General features: G+C 47.0%; 2 protein-coding genes across 5 annotated transcripts in view; one reads left to right on the top strand and one right to left on the bottom strand.

Annotated features, from left to right (window-relative positions):
* Positions 1-7,860, bottom strand: part of VPS37A (VPS37A subunit of ESCRT-I) — a 67,425-nt gene extending 59,565 nt beyond the window's left edge. The window contains exon 1 of the mRNA XM_068278625.1: positions 7,484-7,860. Within this exon, the coding sequence (XP_068134726.1) occupies positions 7,484-7,590 (107 nt within the window). The 5' untranslated portion in view covers positions 7,591-7,860. The remainder of the gene's footprint in view (positions 1-7,483) is intronic.
* CNOT7 (CCR4-NOT transcription complex subunit 7) overlaps positions 1-20,285 on the top strand; it is a 45,950-nt gene that overhangs the window by 3,652 nt on the left and 22,013 nt on the right. The window contains exons 1-2 of one of the 4 annotated variants that reach the window (XM_068278627.1): positions 7,708-8,008; positions 14,459-14,668. In XM_068278627.1, coding sequence (XP_068134728.1) covers positions 14,552-14,668 — 117 coding nt within the window. In that variant the 5' untranslated portion in view covers positions 7,708-8,008; positions 14,459-14,551. Of the gene's footprint in view, positions 1-7,707; positions 8,009-14,458; positions 14,669-20,285 lie in introns of those variants that run through there. The other 3 variants (XM_068278628.1, XM_068278629.1, XM_068278630.1) reach the window with 3 other exon arrangements.

Below are 20,285 nucleotides of genomic sequence, written 5' to 3'. Positions count from 1 at the left end.
AATGCGCACACATTCAAAAAAAATTGTACATTTGATGCAGAATAAAATGCACCTTAAAGGACACCTGAGGTGCAATTTACTCTGTGACAATTATACATCATACAGTGTATGCACGTGTACTTGTATTTTAAATATTGCTGTTTCTTGTCACAGGGCTCCTTTAATTCAGTTGAAGTTTTGTTTATCTAATCGTCACCCTAAAAAAAACCCAGTTTACTGCAATCCTTTACAACTGGGTAAAAGGTGGCAGATTGCAATGAGGCTGTACTGTATTACAAAAAAATACCTCCAAAGGAAATAAGACTGATGGGACAGAACACAGTTTCGTAGCTAAGAGCAAAGCATTCCCTTCTTGCAGTGAAGAATTTCAACATTATTTCACAGAAGTATCCGAGAAATCTATTTACATTTATCTATTAGATTGCAAAACATAGCACTGAGACCAAGCAAAAAATAAAAGAAATACAGGAAGAAGGGAATGTTGAAAAGTCACTCTGCGATCAGCTGACAAGAAACAAGTATGGCCATGGTGTGGATTGTGTAACAATGACTAATGGGTCACATGAGAGAATCACACACAGCTGAAGAGATTTCTGAAGCAACCTTTGACCCTGGGATGAGCTCCTGAGCTACACACACTACAACTGCTCTAGAAGCAAAACTCATACCTCTCCTGTCAGACTGGCAAAATCCTAAAGATCACATTAAAGGGGAACTGAAGTAAGAGGTATACGGAGGCTGCCATATTTATTTCCTTTTAATCAACACCAGTTGCCTGGCAGCCCTGCTGGTCTATTTCTCTGCAGTAGTTTCTGACTAACACCAGAAACAAGCATGCAGCTAGTCTTGTCAGATCTGACTTTAAAGTCTGAAACACCTGATCTGCTGCATGCTTGTTCAGGGGCTATATGTGTCCTTCATAAAAGGAACTCTGTTAGGGTTAGTTCACACTGGCGGATTTTTCAGCACTTTAATCGCCGGCGATCAGCAAACCGCTGCTACTATTGTATCCCTATGGATACATCCACACAGTAGAGGTTGCGATTTTGATCAATCGCCACGTGGGCCAGAGCGGACTGCACAGGCGCAGTAGTTCTGCGCCTGCGCAGTCCGCTCCGGCCCACGTGGCGGTGATTGACAGCGCCGCTCGCGCAGGCGCAGTACAGAGCGACCTGGAGGTCGCTCTGACGTCATCGCCGGGGACCGGGACGGAGCTACGGCGAACGGCTGCGCGCAGAGGTGCGGCGAGGGAGGTCCTGGGAGCTTGGGGCTGGAGGAAGCCCCCGGTAAGTAGCCTTTTATTTTCTTTAGAATGCCCGGATAACTCCTTTAAGTCTTATAACACAGCTTACTGCACTGCAATGCTAATCCTATGGGGCATTTATAGTGCGACATTAGCATCGCATTGTACCATGTACCGTTATTGTAACTCACTGCTTGTAGTGCGTTACCTCTGAACTCAGACGTTACCAGGTACAGAAAAGCATACTTTTCATTGCCTGTATGCTTTACTGTACCTACTGTATGAGACAGTAATGCAACGTTAATGTGCATCACTACCTTTTTTTTTTGCGTTGCCTTGTAATGCTGCCTTGTGACTTTAACGTTGCATTACAATGCAACGTCTCACTGTGAATGCAGCCTGAAAGTATGAAGTTCTACCCCGCTAGATGTGGATTTAAAGTGGACCTGAAATCTTGCACTGGACAGAAGGAAAACAGAGAAATGTACCCTGTATGTATTCAGAGAGTTTCGCCTGTCTAATTCCCCCTCATCTGTGACTAAGCACAAGTTGTAATTTCATTCCTTAGCTGTGTCAGCTGACTGCCAGGGCAGAGAGCTCATTTGTAAATACAGGATGTTTACAATATGTCTGCTTTTATGAAAGAAGGAAGTTGAATTGCAGGATTTGTATCCACTGCAACAAAGAAATGTTTTTCTTTAAAGGTTATTATGCTGTTGCTCATCTTTTAGAGCTAACATAGTTATGAGAGAAGGTCCGCTTTAAGATGTCTGGTGTTTGGATGGCAAGTGCTTTGATTATTCATTCTTTTGATATTGTTTTACAATGCCTTTAGCTGGTTTCTATGTAGAAAGACCCCTGTTTTAGAAGATGCCTGTTTTTTAGGGAAGACTCTGCACACTGGATTTGTGTATGTTAACCCTCCTGGCGGTAACCCCGAACGTAGTTCGGGGTAAGCCGCGCAGGAGGATTTCTCAGGCCCTGCTGGGCCGATTTGCAGAATTTTTTTTTCTACACGCAACTAGCACTTTGCTAGCTGCGTGTGCACTCCCGATCGCCGCCGCAACCCGCCGATTCGCCGCGCCCCCCCCCCCCAGACCCCATGCGCTGCCTGGCCAATCAGTGCCAGGCAGCGCTGAGGGTTGGATTGGGACTGCCTTTGACGTCACGACGTCAGTGACGTCATCCAGCCAGTCGCCATGGCGACAATGGAAGCCCTAATGGAAATCCCGTTAAGAACGGGATTTCCGGACGGGCTTGATCGCTGGAGGCTATCGAAGAGGGTGGGGGGATGCCGCTGCATAGCGGCTGTCATGTAGCTACATGATTAAAAAAAATAAAATATTTTTTTTTTAAAAACTGCTGCGCTGCCCCTTGCGGTTTTTAATAGATCGCCAGGAGGGTTAAAGTGGAGCTCTGTGCTGATTGTGCACATTAGACGTGACATTGTGAACTCCCAAAAAAAAAAACAGATCAAAACCCACTCAGTGGAAAAAAGGCCATTAGGCTGGGCGCACACCTAGGATAAAAGTCAGCCAAAATATTATTTTATGATTAGTTTGGTTTGCATTTTCCCCAATCAGTGGACACATATCCTGCTTGGCTCTCCGCTGTTATGTTCTATTTGGGTTGGAGGGCTTATGCCAGGCATGTCCAAATTACAGCTTAGGGGCCAAAAGGTCTCTACAGTTAATTCCATGCAGCCCACGGGCCGTAGCCACCTTGTGTTGCTGCTCTGCCTCCCTCTTTGCTTGCCTGTAGGTTATCATCAACTGCTGTAACAGTAGCAGCCATTGATTAGCAGCCACCACTATGCCAATAACCATGACAGCCACTGATTAGCAGCTGCCACTATGCCAGTAACCCACTGTTTAAAGAGTAACTGTCAGGCTGCAAAAGCTAATTTAAACCTCTATTCTCCTGTGTTAAACAGTTTAGAAGGAATCCAAAAAGGCAATACTGAAGTTAAAAATCTCTCTTACTGTGATGTGTGCTGAACAGCAAGGCTGTTATTCCCAAGCTTGTAAGGAGGCCAGCAGGACGCATAACAGATACTGCAAAGCATTCTGGGGCTGCTCCTTCTTCCCAGTGCACTACCCTGGGTCATCCCCTTCATTTCCCCATCACGGCCCTAAGGCTGCTTTCACAGTGAGAAGTTACAGGCTCATGTTACATCAGCTTCTAACAGCAGCCTAAACTCACAGCACTGAAAAATCACAGGGCACATGTTCCGTTAAAGAGTCCGCTATTGTTCCTAGCCACATGGCCAATTAATATTCACTGCACAGTAGTGTGTTGTCCATTAGGATCTTTTTGTGAGTCGAATCATCAGGAAGCAGGGAGGATATGACATCACAATTGGCTTCATACGAGACAGACAAACATGGAACCTGCCATGAGCTGACAGTAGCATCATTCTCTGCAAATACTATATAAAAATTCTGTGAAATACAAATGTGGACAGTGAAATGCATATGTAATGTAAGTAGAGCCAATATTTAGCTACTGATATATGTGTTTTTTTTCTCTGAGACCCTATACCTAACAGCTCCTCTTTAATAGCTGCCACTATGCCAGTAACAAGTCCAATCAACACAGCACTGATCTGGACTCGACCAATTTATAACCAGAAGATTCTCCAAGATTTCACGTTTATTTGCAGCGGTTATATAGCACATACAGATCAGCACAACGTGCACAACGTTTCGGGCGCGAGGCCCTCAATCAAGTGCTTAGTCAACTGGTGCACACATATCTAATATACAACATGCTGTGACATAGACACGCCCTCCTGACATCAGTGGGTGGGCACAAACTTAACCCTATCCATAGAAAACAGCTAACAATATCACAAGAAACATTTTAGACTAAAGTCTTCGTTCGGACCATTCGGCAGTTGCGTACCCAGTCGGTCCATCCACCAGGCCTCTTGTCTTAACAATGCAACTCTAAAGCAGGCCATACACTGGCTCGATTCCCGGCCGTTTCGACAGCAGATTCGATCCTGGGATCGAATCTGCTGCCAATCGTTCGCGGTAAACGCAGCCGCCGATCCGATTTCCTCCCGAAATCGGATCGGTCCGTCCATCGCGCCGTGCGGAAAATTACCCTCGATCGCCCGCGGGTAAAGTGCGCGTCGCTAGCGGCGGCCGATCCGATCAAGTATACATTGCCTGAGGCTGGCTCCCGGGCGTCTTCTCCGTGCTGCACGGCTCTGTTCCGGCTCCATCCATCCCGGCGCTTCCTGTGTCACTGCAGTGACCAGGAAGTTCAAATAGAGGGCGCTCTATTTGAACTTCCTGGTCACGGAGTAACACAGGAAGCGCCGGGATGGAGCCGGAACAGAGCCGTGCAATGCAGAGAAGATGCCCGGGAGCCAGCTTCAGGTAATGTATACGGGGGGACAGGCGGCAGGAGCAGCTCAGCAGATGGTGAATCGGTTTCAGGCTGAAATCGATTCACAATCTGTTTGCAGTAAAGGCAGCCATACGATCCCTCTCTGATCAGATTCGATCAGATAGGGATCTGTCAGCTGGTCGATCTAATGGCACATCGACCAGTGTATGGCCACCTTAAAATCCCTAACTTCCTGTCTCTGAATGACTTCAAGGACTTGCCACCTCAATTGGCTGACAATATACCTCATTTCAATGAAGTGTCTTGCCACGGGCATGTTACATATTAGATATGTGCGCACCAGTTGATTAAGCACTTGATAAAGGGCCTCTTGCCTGAAACTTTGTGCTAATCTGTATGTGCTATTTAACTGCTGCAAATAAACGTGAAATCTTGGAGAATCTTCTGGTTATGATTGTTCGAGTCGAGATCGGTGCTGCATTGATTGGACTTAATTTTGGAGGTTTGATGGATCCTCATTCCAATCTGTGACTCCCAGCAGAAAAGGTGTGTGGCCGAGGCCCGCAGGTGATGTGTTCTATTACTATGCCAGTAACAGCTACTGATTAATAGCTGCCACTATGCCAGCAACAGCCACTGATTAGCAGCTGCTACTGTGCCAGCAGCAGTAACAGACACTGATTAGCAGCTCCTACTGTACTAACTGCACATGGTATATGGGTTATTTCCCATGGAAATGTTTTGACAAAACGTCACAAGCATGGTGTACCAAACAGCAATCAGCAAAAATTGTGTTTAACTTCGCTAATGTGGCCCCTAGTACTCTCATGAACAGTGATATGGCCCTTGGCCAAAAAAAACGTTTTGAAAACCCATGGTCTATGCTGTAATGATATGATAGATGAACAAACCTAAGTAAACAAACGAAACAAAAGTGATTACATTTGGTCATGTATTTATTGAAATCAAAACAATCTACGAATATATCCGCTAATGAGAAAACATGGGCATTCAAATGGAGTGCGTCTACAGCTGATGTACCAAAACAACAAACTGTTGCCTACGAATTAACAAACAGGCACTCCAGAGGATGGTAGCTCACCTGCTGTGGCCTGCCTTGAGGTTGTCTATCTGCAGTCACTCACCCACTGTGGCATGCCTTTGGGCAGTCTATTTGCACTTGCTCACCTGCTGCTGCATGCCTTGAGGCTGTCTAACGGCAGTCACTCCTCTGTTGTGGCATGCCTTGGGGGTGTCTATCTGCAGTCACTCACCCGCTGTGGCATGCCTTGGGGGTGTCTATCTGCAGTCACTCACCCGCTGTGGCATGCCTTGGGGGTGTCTATCTGCAGTCACTCACCTGCTGTGGCATGCCTTGGGGGTGTCTATCTGCAGTCACTTACCTGCTGTGGCATGCCTTGGGGGTGTCTGTCTGCAGTCAATCGTCTGTGGTAGCATTCTTTAAAGGGTGTCTATCTGTAGCCACTCACCTGCTGTGGCAAGCCTTGGGGGTGTCTATCTGTAGCCACTCACCTGCTGTGGCAAGCCTTGGGGGTGTCTATCTGTAGCCACTCACCTGCTGTGGCAAGCCTTGGGGGTGTCTATCTGTAGCCACTCACCTGCTGTGGCAAGCCTTGGGGGTGTCTATCTGTAGCCACTCACCTGCTGTGGCAAGCCTTGGGGGTGTCTATCTGTAGCCACTCACCTGCTGTGGCAAGCCTTGGGGGTGTCTATCTGTAGCCACTCACCTGCTGTGGCAAGCCTTGGGGGGTGTTTATCTGCGGTCACTCACTTAATGTGGCAAGCCTGGGGTGTCGATCTGCAATCACTCACCCGCTGTGGCATGCCTTGGGGGTGTCTGTCTGCAGTCACTCACCTGCTGTGACTTGCCTTGGGGATGTCTATCTACAGTCACTCACCTGCTGTGGCATGCCTTGATGGTGTCTGTCTGCAGTCACTCACTTGCTGTGGCATGCCTTGATGGTGTCTGTCTGCAGTCACTCAGCTGCTGTGGCATGCCTTGATGGTGTCTGTCTGCAGTCACTCACCTGCTGTGGCATGCCTTGGGGGTGTCTGTCTGCAGTCACTCCCCTGCTGTGACTTGCCTTGGGGGTGTCTGTCTGCAGTCACTCACCCGCTGTGGCATGCCTTGATGGTGTCTGTCTGCAGTCACTCACCTGCTGTGACTTGCCTTGGGGTGTCTGTCTGCAGTCACTCACCTGCTGTGACTTGCCTTGGGGTGTCTGTCTGCAGTCACTCACCTGCTGTGACTTGCCTTGGGGGTGTCTGTCTGCAGTCACTCCCCTGCTGTGACTTGCCTTGGGGGTGTCTGTCTGCAGTCACTCACCCGCTGTGGCATGCCTTGATGGTGTCTGTCTGCAGTCACTCACCTGCTGTGACTTGCCTTGGGGTGTCTGTCTGCAGTCACTCACCTGCTGTGACTTGCCTTGGGGTGTCTGTCTGCAGTCACTCACCTGCTGTGACTTGCCTTGGGGTGTCTGTCTGCAGTCACTCACCTGCTGTGACTTGCCTTGGGGTGTCTGTCTGCAGTCACTCACCTGCTGTGACTTGCCTTGGGGTGTCTGTCTGCAGTGACTTGCCTTGGGGTGCCTGTCTGCAGTCACTCCCCTGCTGTGACTTGCCTTGGGGGTGTCTATCTGCAGTCACTCACCTGCTGTGGCATGCCTTGATGGTGTCTGTCTGCAGTCACTCCCCCACTGTGGCATGTCTTGGGGGTGTCTGTCTGCAGTCACTCACCTGCTGTGACTTGCCTTGGGGTGTCTGTCTGCAGTCACTCACCTGCTGTGACTTGCCTTGGGGTGTCTGTCTGCAGTCACTCCCCTGCTGTGACTTGCCTTGGGGTGTCTGTCTGCAGTCACTCACCTGCTGTGGCATGCCTTGAGGGAGTCTATCTGGCGCTGACGCTGCTGCTGTAGGCTGCTGAGGGCTGGCAGCGGTCTGGAGCCCTTGGAAGAGAAGAACCAGCTCATCCTATACGCCGGATAATCCGCACTCAGGAGGAGGGGAGCGCACAGCTGCCGCTCAGTGTCCCGGTCACGTGATGTGGTGTGCTGTGCCCAGAGTCACGGGCAGCCCGACAGGGCACATGTATGTGGCCACCAGTCACTGCACTCCGCAAATATTATTGTCACCGCTCTCAGGTCGCACCGTGTGACAATTCTCCCCTCGTCATGGTGACGTCGCTCACACTTGGGCGGATTTGTCTGCCTCCCTCCGTCTGTTCACGTCATCACTGAGCGCCTGGGCGGAGGAGGAAGTGTATGGTCGTGTAGAATGCTGCGACCGGATGTCGCGCTGGAGACCCTCCTGTGACCTCATACAGACGAGCCGCGACGCGTTCTGCAGTGGGGGAGAGCTATTTCTGGATCGGACAGAAGACAGCAGAAGGTGGGTGTGTGCTGCGTGCAGGCCTGGCGGGAGCTTCCCCGTCTTTGCACAGGAGACACAACAATGCCTGGGGTCTATCTCTCTGCCCCTGGCACTCTATCCTCAATCATCGCTGCACCTGAGATAATCCTGGGGGTTCCCTTCCTCTCTCTCCTCCTTAGAGCTCTTTTCCACAGGCGGCTGAACTGCGTGCTCAGTGAGCAGTAGGCAGTTGTGAGAGATCCACAGTTTTTTCACTGTCTGCCACCTGCTCTTGGAAAAGGGCCCCTACAGATTTACTCATCACTGCACTTGAGGCTTTCCTTTCTCTCTCCTCCTCAGAGCTTTACTCATCTCTGCAGCCGAGGCACCATCCTGAGGGTTTCCTTCCTCTCTCCTCCCCAGAGCTTTACTCATCACTGCACCTGAGGCACCATCCTGAGGGTTTCCTTCTTCTCTCCTCAGAGCTTTACTCATCTCTGCACCCAAGGCACCATCCTGGGGGTTTCCTTCCTCTCTCCTCAGAGCTTTACTCATCTCTGCACCCAAGGCACCATCCTGGGGGTTTCCTTCCTCTCTCCTCCCAGAGCTTTTCTCATCACTGCACCTGAGGCACCATCCTTGGGGTTTCCTTCCTCTCTCCTCAGAACTTTACTCATCACTGCACCTGAGGCACCATCCTTGGGGTTTCCTTCTTCTCTCCTCAGAGCTTTATTCATCTCTGCACCCAAGGCACCATCCTGGGGGTTTCATTCCTCTCTCCTCACAGAGCTTTTCTCATCACTGCACCTGAGGCACCATCCTTGGGGTTTCCTTCCTCTCTCCTCAGAGCTTTACTCATCATTGCACCTGAGGCACCATCCTTGGGGTTTCCTTCTTCTCTCATCAGAGCTTTACTCATCACTGCACCTGAGGCACCATCCTTGGGGTTTCCTTCTTCTCTCATCAGAGCTTTACTCATCTCTGCACCCAAGGCACCATCCTGGGGGTTTCCTTCCTCTCTCCTCCCCAGAGCTTTACTCATCTCTACACCCAAGGCACCATCCTGGGGGGTTCCTTCCTCTCTCCTCCCAGAGCTTTACTCATCACTGCACCTGAGGCACCATGCTGGGAGTTTCCTTCCCCTCTCCTCCCAGAGCTTTACTCATCTCTGCACCCGAGGCACCATCCTGGGGGTTTGCTTCTGCTCTCCTCCCCAGAGCTTTACTCATCACTGCACCTGAGGCACCATCCTGGGGTTTTCCTTCCTCTCTCCTTCTGAAACTCCTCCTTGAGTGCTTTTCTCATCTCTCCACCTGAGGCACCACCCTGGGGATTTCCTTCCTCTCTTCTCCTCAGAGCTTTGCACATCTCTGCACCCCCGAGGCACCATCCTGTGGTTTTGTTTTTTTTCTTCACTCCTGAGACGCCACCCTGAGTGCTTTACTCCTCTCTCCACCAAAGGTACCACCCTGAGTGCTTTACTCCTCTTTTCACCAAAGGTACCACCCTGGGTGTTTCCTTCTGAGACTCCACCCTGAGTGCTTTACCCATCTCTGCACCTGAGGCTCCGTCCTGGGGTTTCCATCTTTGCACCTTAGACTCTATACTGAGTTCTTTACTCATCACTGCACATGAGACACAATAATCCTGAGGTTTTTCTCCATCTGTTCTCCTGAAGACTTCATTCTGAGCGCTTAACTCCTCTCTGCACCTGAGGCTTAATAATCTTGGGTGTTTCATTATTTTCTCCTCTGGAGACCCCATCCTGGCTCCTTTATGCCTCTCTGCACCTGAGGCACAATATGCTGGGGGTTTCCTTTTTCTCTCCTCGTGAGACCCCATCCTCAGTGCTTTACCCCTCTCTGTACCTGAGACTCAGTAATCCTGGATGTTTCCTCTATCTCTACACATGAGGCACCATCCCGGGGTTTCCTTCTTTTCTCCTCCTTAGCGATTTACTCATCTCTGTATCTGAGGCACCATCCTGGGGGTTTCCTTCTTCCCTTCTCCTGAGATTACATCCTGAGCACCTTACTCATTGCTGCGCCCATGACAGTATAATCCTGTGGGGTCTCCTCCTCTTTGCCTGATACCTCATCATGAATGCTTTGCTCATCTCTGCACCTGACACGCAATAATTCTGGGGGTTTCCTTCTTCTCTTATCCTAAGACCCCATCCTCAGTACAGTCCTCCTAAGGCACCATGTTGGGGGCTTCCTCCTTCTTTGCACTCGAGACACCATCCTGGTGTTTTCCTTCTTCTCTCCTCCTGAGGCTCCATTCTGAGTGCTTTACTCATCTATTCACCTGAGACACCATCCTGCGGATTTCCTTTTTCTCTCCTCTTGAGGGAGCGCTGTAAAAACAGCGTAGGAGATTTTGGCGCAGGCGGCGCCACCATAGGTCGTAATAGGAATTACGGCTATAGCAGGACTAAGTGAGTCATTTGGACGCCGTCAAAAGGCAGACCACAAATTACTACAAAATCACTGTAATTCGGCCGCCAGCATTATAGCTGGAAACTGAATTACGTCTTTCCCCCACTATCCATGGCAGCCTGGAGGGGGAATAGTAATTAACGCCGCTGGGACATGTGCAGGAGCAGGGTAAACAGTTTATCGGCTTTCCCCTGTGCCAAAATCTCCTGGCGGCTATGTAATAGGTACACCTCCTGAGATCCTATCCTAAGTGCTTTACTGGTCTCTGCACCCAAAGACACCCTCTCGAAGGCTTCCCTCCTCTTCACTAGAGGTATGATCATAGGGCATTCCCTCCTCTTCACTTGAGGCACGATCACGGAATCCATCATGACATCATTTATGACGGTCTGGTTTGACTCATGCTCCGTACGAGAAAAGGTGAGTCTGCAACGCATCATCCGATTAGAAAGAATAATTGGCTGTAGCCTATGTTCCTGCAGATTCTGTATGGTAGCAGGTGCAGAAAGAGGGCGATCAAGATTGCCTCTTACTTATGCCTTCAGGTGTGAGATACCGGTCAGTCGGAACAAAAACTTTGAGGCATAGGAACAGCTTCTTCCCTCAGGCGGCAGCCATGCTCATTGCAGAATCAGTCTAGAGCTGCTAGGTCTTGGAAGCATTGAAGCACAGAACTGAAAATGAACTCCCTGGTTACTACCACTTTAACTCATACACTGTCCTTGACTTGTAATATCTACACTGTGTGTCCTTGTGGTGTTTTGTCTGTGTCCGTTAATAAATTGCCAAGTCAAATTCCTTGTAAGTGTAAACTTATTTGGCCGAATAAAATTGAATCTGATCCTAAGGAATTCCCTTTGCTCTTCACTTGAGGCATCTAGGGCAGTGATCTGCAAACTTGGCACTCCAGCTGTTAAGGAACTTAAAGTCCCACAATGTATGTGACTTTATGAATCATGATTGTGGCTGTCAGACTCCCGCAATGCATTGTAGGACTTTTAGTTCCTTAAAGCAGTAGGATCAGCCACACTATGCCAGGGAAAAACACACATATATAAGTAGATAAATACTTGATCTATTTACATAACACATGTATTATACTGTCCACGTTTTGATTTCAGTGACTGTTATATAGTAAATTACGAGAATTCTGTTCCTGGTGGGGGCCATGTCTTTTGCCCACAGTGAAGGCTAACTCGTGATGTCAATTCTTGCCCTTTACTTTTTTTCTTGTCTCCTCCACTCGCTGAGTCACCTCAGCCTTGCTTGTAAACACAAGTGAGTAGGGGATTAGGTTTCAGATAGGAAGCTGGCAGGGAAATAAAGGGAAGGGGAGGAATAGATTATAGATAAAAAGAACCCCCAGCATGCAATTCTTTGGCACGACTACTAAAGGGCCAGTGTTCCTTAAGTATGTGATAACTCCAAATCATAACAGCAGAAAAAGTTTTGAATGCAGGATTAGCATCTTTATCACTTAATACAATCAGACCAGTTGCTGTTGAAATTTGATTTTTATGGTGACGATACCGCTTTAACAGCCGGAGAGCCAAGTTTGCAAATCACTGTTTTAGGGGATTTCCCCTTCTCTTCACTTGGGGCACTATCCTAGGGGATTCCCTCCTCTCTTCACTTGAGGTATGATCCTAGGGGATTCCCTCCTCTCTTCACTTGAGGTATGATCCTAGGGGATTCCCTCCTCTCTCCACTTGAGGTATGATCCTAGGGGATTCCCTCCTCTCTTCACTTGAGGTATGATCCTAGGGGATTCCCTCCTCTCTTCACTTGAGGTATGATCCTAGGGGATTCCCTCCTCTCTTCACTTGAGGTATGATCCTAGCGGATTCCCTCCTCTCTTCACTTGAGGTATGATCCTAGCGGATTCCCTCCTCTCTTGACTTGAGGTATGATCCTAGCGGATTCCCTCCTCTCTTGACTTGAGGTATGATCCTAGCGGATTCCCTCCTCTCTTGACTTGAGGTATGATCCTAGCGGATTCCCTCCTCTCTTCACTTGAGGTATGATCCTAGCGGATTCCCTCCTCTCTTCACTTGAGGTATGATCCTAGCGGATTCCCTCCTCTCTTCACTTGAGGTATGATCCTTGCGGATTCCCTCCTCTCTTCACTTGAGGTATGATCCTAGGGGATTCCCTCCTCTCTTTACTTGAGGTATGATCCTAGGGGATTCCCTCCTCTCTTCACTTGAGGTATGATCCTAGGGGATTCCCTCCTCTCTTCACTTGAGGTATGATCCTAGGGGATTACCTCCTCTCTTCACTTGAGGTATGATCCTAGGGGATTACCTCCTCTCTTCACTTGAGGTATGATCCTAGGGGATTCCCTCCTCTCTTCACTTGAGGTATGATCCTAGGGGATTCCCTCCTCTCTTCACTTGAGGTATGATCCTAGGGGATTCCCTCCTCTCTTCACTTGGGGCATGATCCTAGAGAATACTCTCCTCTCTTCACTTGAGGCACGATCCTAGAGAATACTCTCCTCTCTTCACTTGAGGCACAATCCATGGTCCTGACATCACACTATGGGAGGGGTTTCACCACAATATTAGCCATACAGACTCCCCTGATGATCCGTTTGAGAAAAGGAAAAGATTTCTCATGGAAAAGGGGGTTCCAGCTACTGATTGGGGTGAAGTTCAATTCTTGGTTACGGTTTCTCTTTAAGGGATTTCCTCCTCTCTTCGACTGATGCCTCTTTAGGATGCTTTCAGCATCTCTGCAACTGAGACTCCATCCTTGGGGCTTCCCACATCTCTCTTCCTCATCCTGGGACCTTACTGAATCTCTGTACCTGAGACCCGATCATATTTATTTTTGTATTCGGTATAGCACTGACAAAAATGTGAGAAAAATATTACATATCACTAATGAAAAAATGGGATTTGTATGGAGCCCACTTGCTGGTTTGAGAGGCAAGATTTGAGAGTAGAAGTAAGCCATTGGTTTTGGTGGAGTGTAGTAAAGGTATAATAACTTTGTACAGTTGGGCTTAAAGTGGCCACCTCGAACATGCCAAAAAGATAGATATCTCTCTGAACCACTATGTATTGGCAGGAGACCTAGCTCTGGCGCCCTATGGAAACATGTACTGCTGCACCCCCACTTTATTCAATTGAGATATTCCAATCAGTTAGATTTTTGGTTGGCCATGTTGAAGCAGTCTGTGGCTAACTCTTAAAGTGGAACTGAAGTAAGAGGTATACGGAGGCTGCCATATTTATTTCCTTTTAATCAATACCAGTTGCCTGGCAGCCCTGCTGATCCTCTGCCTCTAATACTATTAGCCATAGCCCCTTAACAAGCATGCAGCAGATCAGGTGTTTCAGACTTTAAAGTCAGATCTGACAAGACTAGCTGCATGCTTGTTTCTGGTGTTATTCAGATACTACTGCAGAGAAATAGACCAGCAGGGCTGCCATGCAACTGGTATTGATTAAAAGGAAATAAATATGGCAGCCTCCGTATACCTCTTACTTCAGTTACCCTTTAAGACCGTGATATTGTATGGGCACCTTAAGTTGTCAGTCACCAGGTCTGGAAACCTGAGCTATGTACACACTTTTAAGATTGGTCGCCCAAAGTGATCTTTTGGGCAGCAGCTTTACAGCAATCACTGTTCAGACACTGTTCAGCACCTGGCTGAGCTTCTGCTATGCTCTGTGTGGAGAGGGACAGGAAGTTGTGTGATCCACGTTAGGCTGCCGGATTTTTCTATGAATCCTTCTAGAACTGCACACTGCATTATGTAGGCAGCATGGACATGTGCAGATACATTTCACCACACACAGATTATATAAATACAATTACTTTCTTTTGTGTTTGTAAAAACTTTGATGGTCAGGGTGTTAATGATTCATCCTGTTTGCATGCAAGTACTGGGCCAGTCAGATTTTTCAGGAAGAGCATTTGATGACTGGACATAACAGTATACTGTAGATTGTTGCTATGGTAACCATGCTAGGACTGTGGTATATGGGGAAAGGTAATAGGCATTGAATCTGTATAAGTGTGTCATTTCTTTTCTACACTTTAGACTTGCAGAGTGCAGACCTCCACCTATGAAACCTTTCTGTGGACACGCGCAACATTTTGATGCCTGCCTCTGAGCCCCTCCCCCAGTACCACTATGCCTGCCGCAACAGTGGACCACAGCCAGCGGATCTGCGAAGTCTGGGCCTGCAACCTGGATGAGCAGATGAAGCGGATCCGGCAAGTTATACGCAAGTATAATTATGTTGCAATGGTATGTTTAGGGATTGTGTTTGGTTATCTTCAATTGTGTTGTGTTATTTGTATAGATAACCTAAAACACAGTGTGGCGTATGTGGAGCCAATTTATTTGACGTGATTATTTTGTAATACTCATTTGTAAAATAATCTCATCATATTCTTGCAGTGATTTGTTGCTTTAGAGGTTTGACTCCTATTACTAGTTGCCTATATTAAATATGGCGGAGCATGAATGACCGAGTGACCTGCAGCTGCTTTGTTTTACAAATCAGGATTTTTACATGCCTGCATTAAAGAGAATCTGTATTGAAGAAATGTTCTATAAATAAACGTATATCAGCCTGTTCGGGGACATCCCCTAGCCCCCTCTGTGACATTTTTGCCGCTCTCAATATTGGCAATAAAATAACAGTTTTATAGACTGTTTTGTAAACAGTAAAGATGGGCGCCGAAACAGGAAGTATACTGAAAAGAAACAGGATGTATACTGCCTTATGTTTGCATGACAAGTTTTTATTATTACACAGTGAATGCAGCCTTCAGATGTTATGTGCAAGTTTAGAAAAAGATTTACCTTCTGCCTCTGCGGCTCTGTGCCACTGAAGCGTGACAAGGATCCTCAGACTCCTTTATAAAAACAGCTGTTTATTCTGAGCCAGGGGTCTGGGTTCTGCACTTGTGTCTGGGTAACAAATTGTCAGCATGTGACAGGCAGCTCCCACAGCCTCACAGACACAGCTGAGACTGAGAGCAGGGACCTGCCTGTGAGTGAGAAATAAACAAAGCACACAGGAGTGAGCCTACGGGGGCGTGCATAATTTGTTCCTATCACAGCAGAGGCAGCTCCTTCCTCTCTGAGTTGACAAAGCTTGACAAAGAAAAGAAGAGAAGATATATTAGAGAGACAGTGCAAATAGAAAAGGCTGCAGTAAGCCGGAGCACATTAGATCAGGTATAGAAACTTGTAGGATAGGAGAAATAAGGCTAGAAATGTTGTTACAGAGTCTCTTTAACAGACACACAAATATTTTAGATGCTATTTGAAGTGAAAATGATCCAGGTTGTGCCAAAAGCACTTTCATGTTTTTATTACTTTACTACTGTATTATCAGTTTTGATTACTAACACAATATTACCTTCCATGGGCACTGAAAGCAAGCTCAAAAAACATCACTTCAGGACAGTGCCATGAAAATAATCACTGACTTGTAATAGTCAATGGGGGTGATGCATGAAGCTGCGGTAAGATTGCTGTGCACAGACGGAACACTGCAATATTACTATTACTACCGCCAGTTGGTTACCGTGAGTTATGCTATTAGCGTGACCCTTGGTATTTGAGTACTGCAAGTGTTGCTACAGTAATGCAAGTTAGCAACACCATAGCAAAGCTCGCATTACTTTAGAACTGCAGGTCACTCTAATATTTGCTGTAACCGGCAGCTGGTAATATTGCCTTGCGCTGTCTTCACACAGCAATATTCCTGCAGTTTCGTGCATCCAACCAGCTGACAGCTGTGTCCGACTATGTTGGCCCTCATCTGTGGAAGGTGTGGATTTATTTGGCTCTGAGACAAGGGATTTTGGCAGTAATACCTGGCTACATTAGGGAGAAACAGAAGCATAGTGGCCAAGTGCTTATCACTCATGTCAGTGCTCAGGAAATGATCTGCGTTGATTTCTGTATGTTTTCTCTGTTAACCACTTAACGACCGCCTACCGCCAATAGGTGTCGGCAGGTCGTAAGTGGTATTACGTGGGAGGGTGTCTCCGTGAACAGCCTGCGAGCCTCCGATCACGGCTCGCAGGCTAATTGTAAACACACGGGGATGAAATCCCCGGTGTTCACATCATACTGCGCAGCAGCGCCGTAAAGGAGATTGCCGATCCCCGGCCTCTGATTGGCCGGGGATCGCCGGCATCTGATAGGCTGAAGGCTATCAGAGGCGGCGCAGGACGGTTCGCCGTCCTGTGCCGCCCATAGCGAAAGGGAGAGGGAGGGCTGAAATCGCTGCGGAGGGGGGCTTTGAGAAGCCCCTCGCTACACACAGCAAGCCGGCGGCGATCAGACCCCCCCGGCAGGACATCCCCCTAGTGGGTAAAAAGGGGGGGGGTCTGGTCGCCCTGGCTCAATCATGATCTGTGCTGCGGGCTGGAGAGCCCACGCAGCACAGATCAGGCAAAACACCTCTGGTCCTTAAGTGGTTAAAGTGGACCTGAACTCTTGCACAGGACAGAAGTAATACATAGAGAAGTGCACCCTCTATGTATTTAGAGAGTTTAGTCTTACTAATTTCCCCTCATATGTGACTAATCACATCTGTAATTTGATCCCTCAGCTGTCAGCTGGCCACCTCGGCAGAGCAGCTAATTTGTAAACACAGAATGTTAACCCTATGACTGTTCCCATGAAAATAGGAAGTACACACAATGCAGATTTATTGCAGGATTTGTATCAGCTGTAACAAATGGTTTTTTTTTCTTGAAAGGTTATTATGCTATTGCTTATCTTTTAGAACAGAGATGAAGATCAGATCTGCTTTAACATCAATTTCCTCTAGGTCCTTCAGTTCCTTAGCCCAACCAACCAGTATACTCATCATATATGACTGGTAGGAGGCTCCCAACTAAGGTGAAACCATGAAAAGGAGTGTCTTGGATTACCTCTAGGCAGATGTCACATCAGGCTGAATTGCAGAGGCACTCGCATACCTATTGCGATGACGCAGTGGCACTTTGTTTGACCTGATAAAATGGACACAGGTCACAATTAGTGTTAAGTAATTGGTGCGTATAAAATACTGGTAAACGTTTTTGGCTATTTCGTCTTTTGTGACATCTGGAGGTTAGTCAACAGTTACGCTCTTTTTTTTTTATTGTATATGACAGAAAAAAGGCAGCAGCCAAATAGCTACAATTGTAAACGATGTTAGAGGAGTAACTATGGTAGTATTGTTGTATATTCTATTTATAATTTTTTTTTCTTCTGGTTCCTCTTTAAGTCAGACTGTAGTATAAAGCATTATGCTGTACGCATGCTACACTCTCAGCAGAAGTGGCACTGACTGCCTGGCTGAGAACCATCTAGCATGTATACAAGGCTTACCTTTCTGATAATTAGAGGTTGTGAAACCATTGTGAGTGAAGGGAGTAGATACATACAGTCAATAGTTCAAGGAGTTTTTAAAACTTATAAACCTGCCACCAGGCATGGGCTCACGAGTTCAGAAGTACTCGAATTCTGTGACCACAGGCAATGGGGGGTTAACTTGCCCAGAAGTCTTCAGGGATGCCTGCGTTCCATTACTTGTCATAGGTGTAATGAAAGCCACGTTCCAGGACTCACTATGGCGCTTCTTCTTTCAAGCCGGAAGGAGGTAGCGCGGTAGTGAGTCCTGGAACGCGGCTTTCATTACGCCTATGACGCGTAATAAAACGCAGACGGGACCAAAGACTTCTGGGTAAGTTAACCCCCCATTGCCTGTGTTCACAGATGAAGTTTAGACTTCATTTGAATACCGAATTCAAGTCCTCCTAGACTCGTGAGCCCATGCCTGTCTGTCACCATTCAGCTGACACAATAAAAACTTTGTTAATTTTTTTGCTTTAATTCCTGTTATACACCATGCAATTTCCCGTCAGATAGACGTGTCAAATCAGTTATTTCCAACAGATCTGATTTCCGATTGTTTTTCTGATTGATTTTCCAATCCCTTCAATACAGAATTGATTAGAAGAACCAGTCAGTTTGATTATTTCCATTTGTCAGGGTATTGAATGTTGTGTACCAGGCATAAAGCCTTGTATATGCGCTTGATCATCTTCCGTAGCGCTGTACAATAGCATACAGGGTATAACATTACAAAATAAACAATACAACAGTTAATACAAGACATTGGTGGATGAACGCTGATGTAGTGAACAAATCAACTACAGATTTTTACACAGGGGTGGGAGGTATGTACACGCATTACACAGCATTCATTGAGCAAGGTTTAAGGGATAGGATGGTAGGTAAAGGGAAGCTGTGTATGAGGTGGTAGAAATAGTGGAGGAAAAGAGTATATGCTTCCCTGAAGACGTGCATTTTCAGATTGTGCCTAAAAAGGGTCTGAGTGGCGGATGTGTTAGGGAAGAGGGTTTCAGAGGAGGGGAGAGGATCGAGAGAAGTCTTGAAAGCAGAAGTGAGAAGAGGTGACCAGAGAAGAAGTTGTTAGTTGAGCGGAGATTGCATGTAGGATGGTAGGTTCCAACAGAGTAGCGCTCCAATCCAAGTATCCTTATGTCCACGCAGTAAGAAAATGGACTGTGTGTGTGTGTGTGTGTGTGTGTGTGTGTGTGTGTGTGTGTGTGTGTGTGTGTGTGTGTGTGTCCTTGGTATAGGAGCGTATCAGCCCTCATATGATCTGAGCGTGGAAACCTTAAAACCAAATCTTTTAAGAGACATGATGTAAAACTTCCATAGTGTAAAACTGTATACCTTTTAATTGCTAAAATCTGCCTACCAGATATATAAAACAAAGCGCTTATCTGATGGTAACAGTATCCACCATGGTTGGATTCCGCTGCACGCCTTCAGTAATTACTCCATTCGTCTCACTTCCTGGATTGCGTCCTGCGTGACTCTGGGCAGAGCTTGGAGCTTGACTGATATGCTACTATACCAAAGGGGGACACGGGTGATCCATTTTCTTACTGTGTGGACATAAGGATACTTGGATTGGAGCGCTGCTCTGTTGGAACCTATTTGGACTGGTATTTATGTGATCTTTGTGAGCAAGCGCACCCCTTATCTGGAGGAACTGGTGACATTGTTTTGTTTGTATTTAATTGCCATATTGATTGCTGTGCTAAGGAGCACTACTTTTTAACCCTCTGGTTATTGGAATTAATCTAGGATGGTATCTGGAAAGATATATATTTCAATCAATTTTTGTACAAAATCAGATGAAATTATGAAACGGACCACATGGGAGATTTTGTGAGATCAGGAGTGGTAAATTAGTGGCCTGAAATCTATTGAATATCTGAGCATAGTGTGTAGAAGGAATAGAACCCTATCTGATCAGATTCCGATTAAATCTTTTGGACACATTAAGCAGCCATCTACGCCTTAGTAGTCATACTCAAATGTGTAATCCAGACACTACTTGTGAAAGATCAGCAACACAGCCAGGCAAGAAACAGTGGGGAAAAGGCTGTGCATCCCTAAACACATGCTGCAATTGAATGGTTAATCGCACAGGCATACACCGCCACTGCTAGACTGAAAAATGCATGCCCTGCATCCAAAACAAGTGCTAACATTTATTACGCTATGAGGAACTTTAGCTTCCAATATGGTTTGCATGCAAAGTATAATGTACTAGACACTTGCGCCATGGTGAGGCAAACCTACGGGCAAGTGACCTAACCTAAATTTAAAACCTTGGGTGCAGCTAAGCAAAAAAAAAAGGTGTAACTTACATTTTGTTGAACAGCGAGGAGAACGCCAGCGCATACCACTAAGGCTGCATCTGAAATGACCACCAGCTCATGTGTGCAGCACCTAAATAGACTTTCTGCACACTGCACACATTTTTTTTGCTTAGCTGCTCCCAAGGTTTTAAATTTAGGTTAGGTCACTTGCC

Source organism: Hyperolius riggenbachi, chromosome 1 (genome assembly GCF_040937935.1).
Source record: "Hyperolius riggenbachi isolate aHypRig1 chromosome 1, aHypRig1.pri, whole genome shotgun sequence".
In the NCBI taxonomy this organism is placed as follows: domain Eukaryota; kingdom Metazoa; phylum Chordata; class Amphibia; order Anura; family Hyperoliidae; genus Hyperolius; species Hyperolius riggenbachi.
This window is presented reverse-complemented; position numbering and strand designations above follow the sequence as displayed.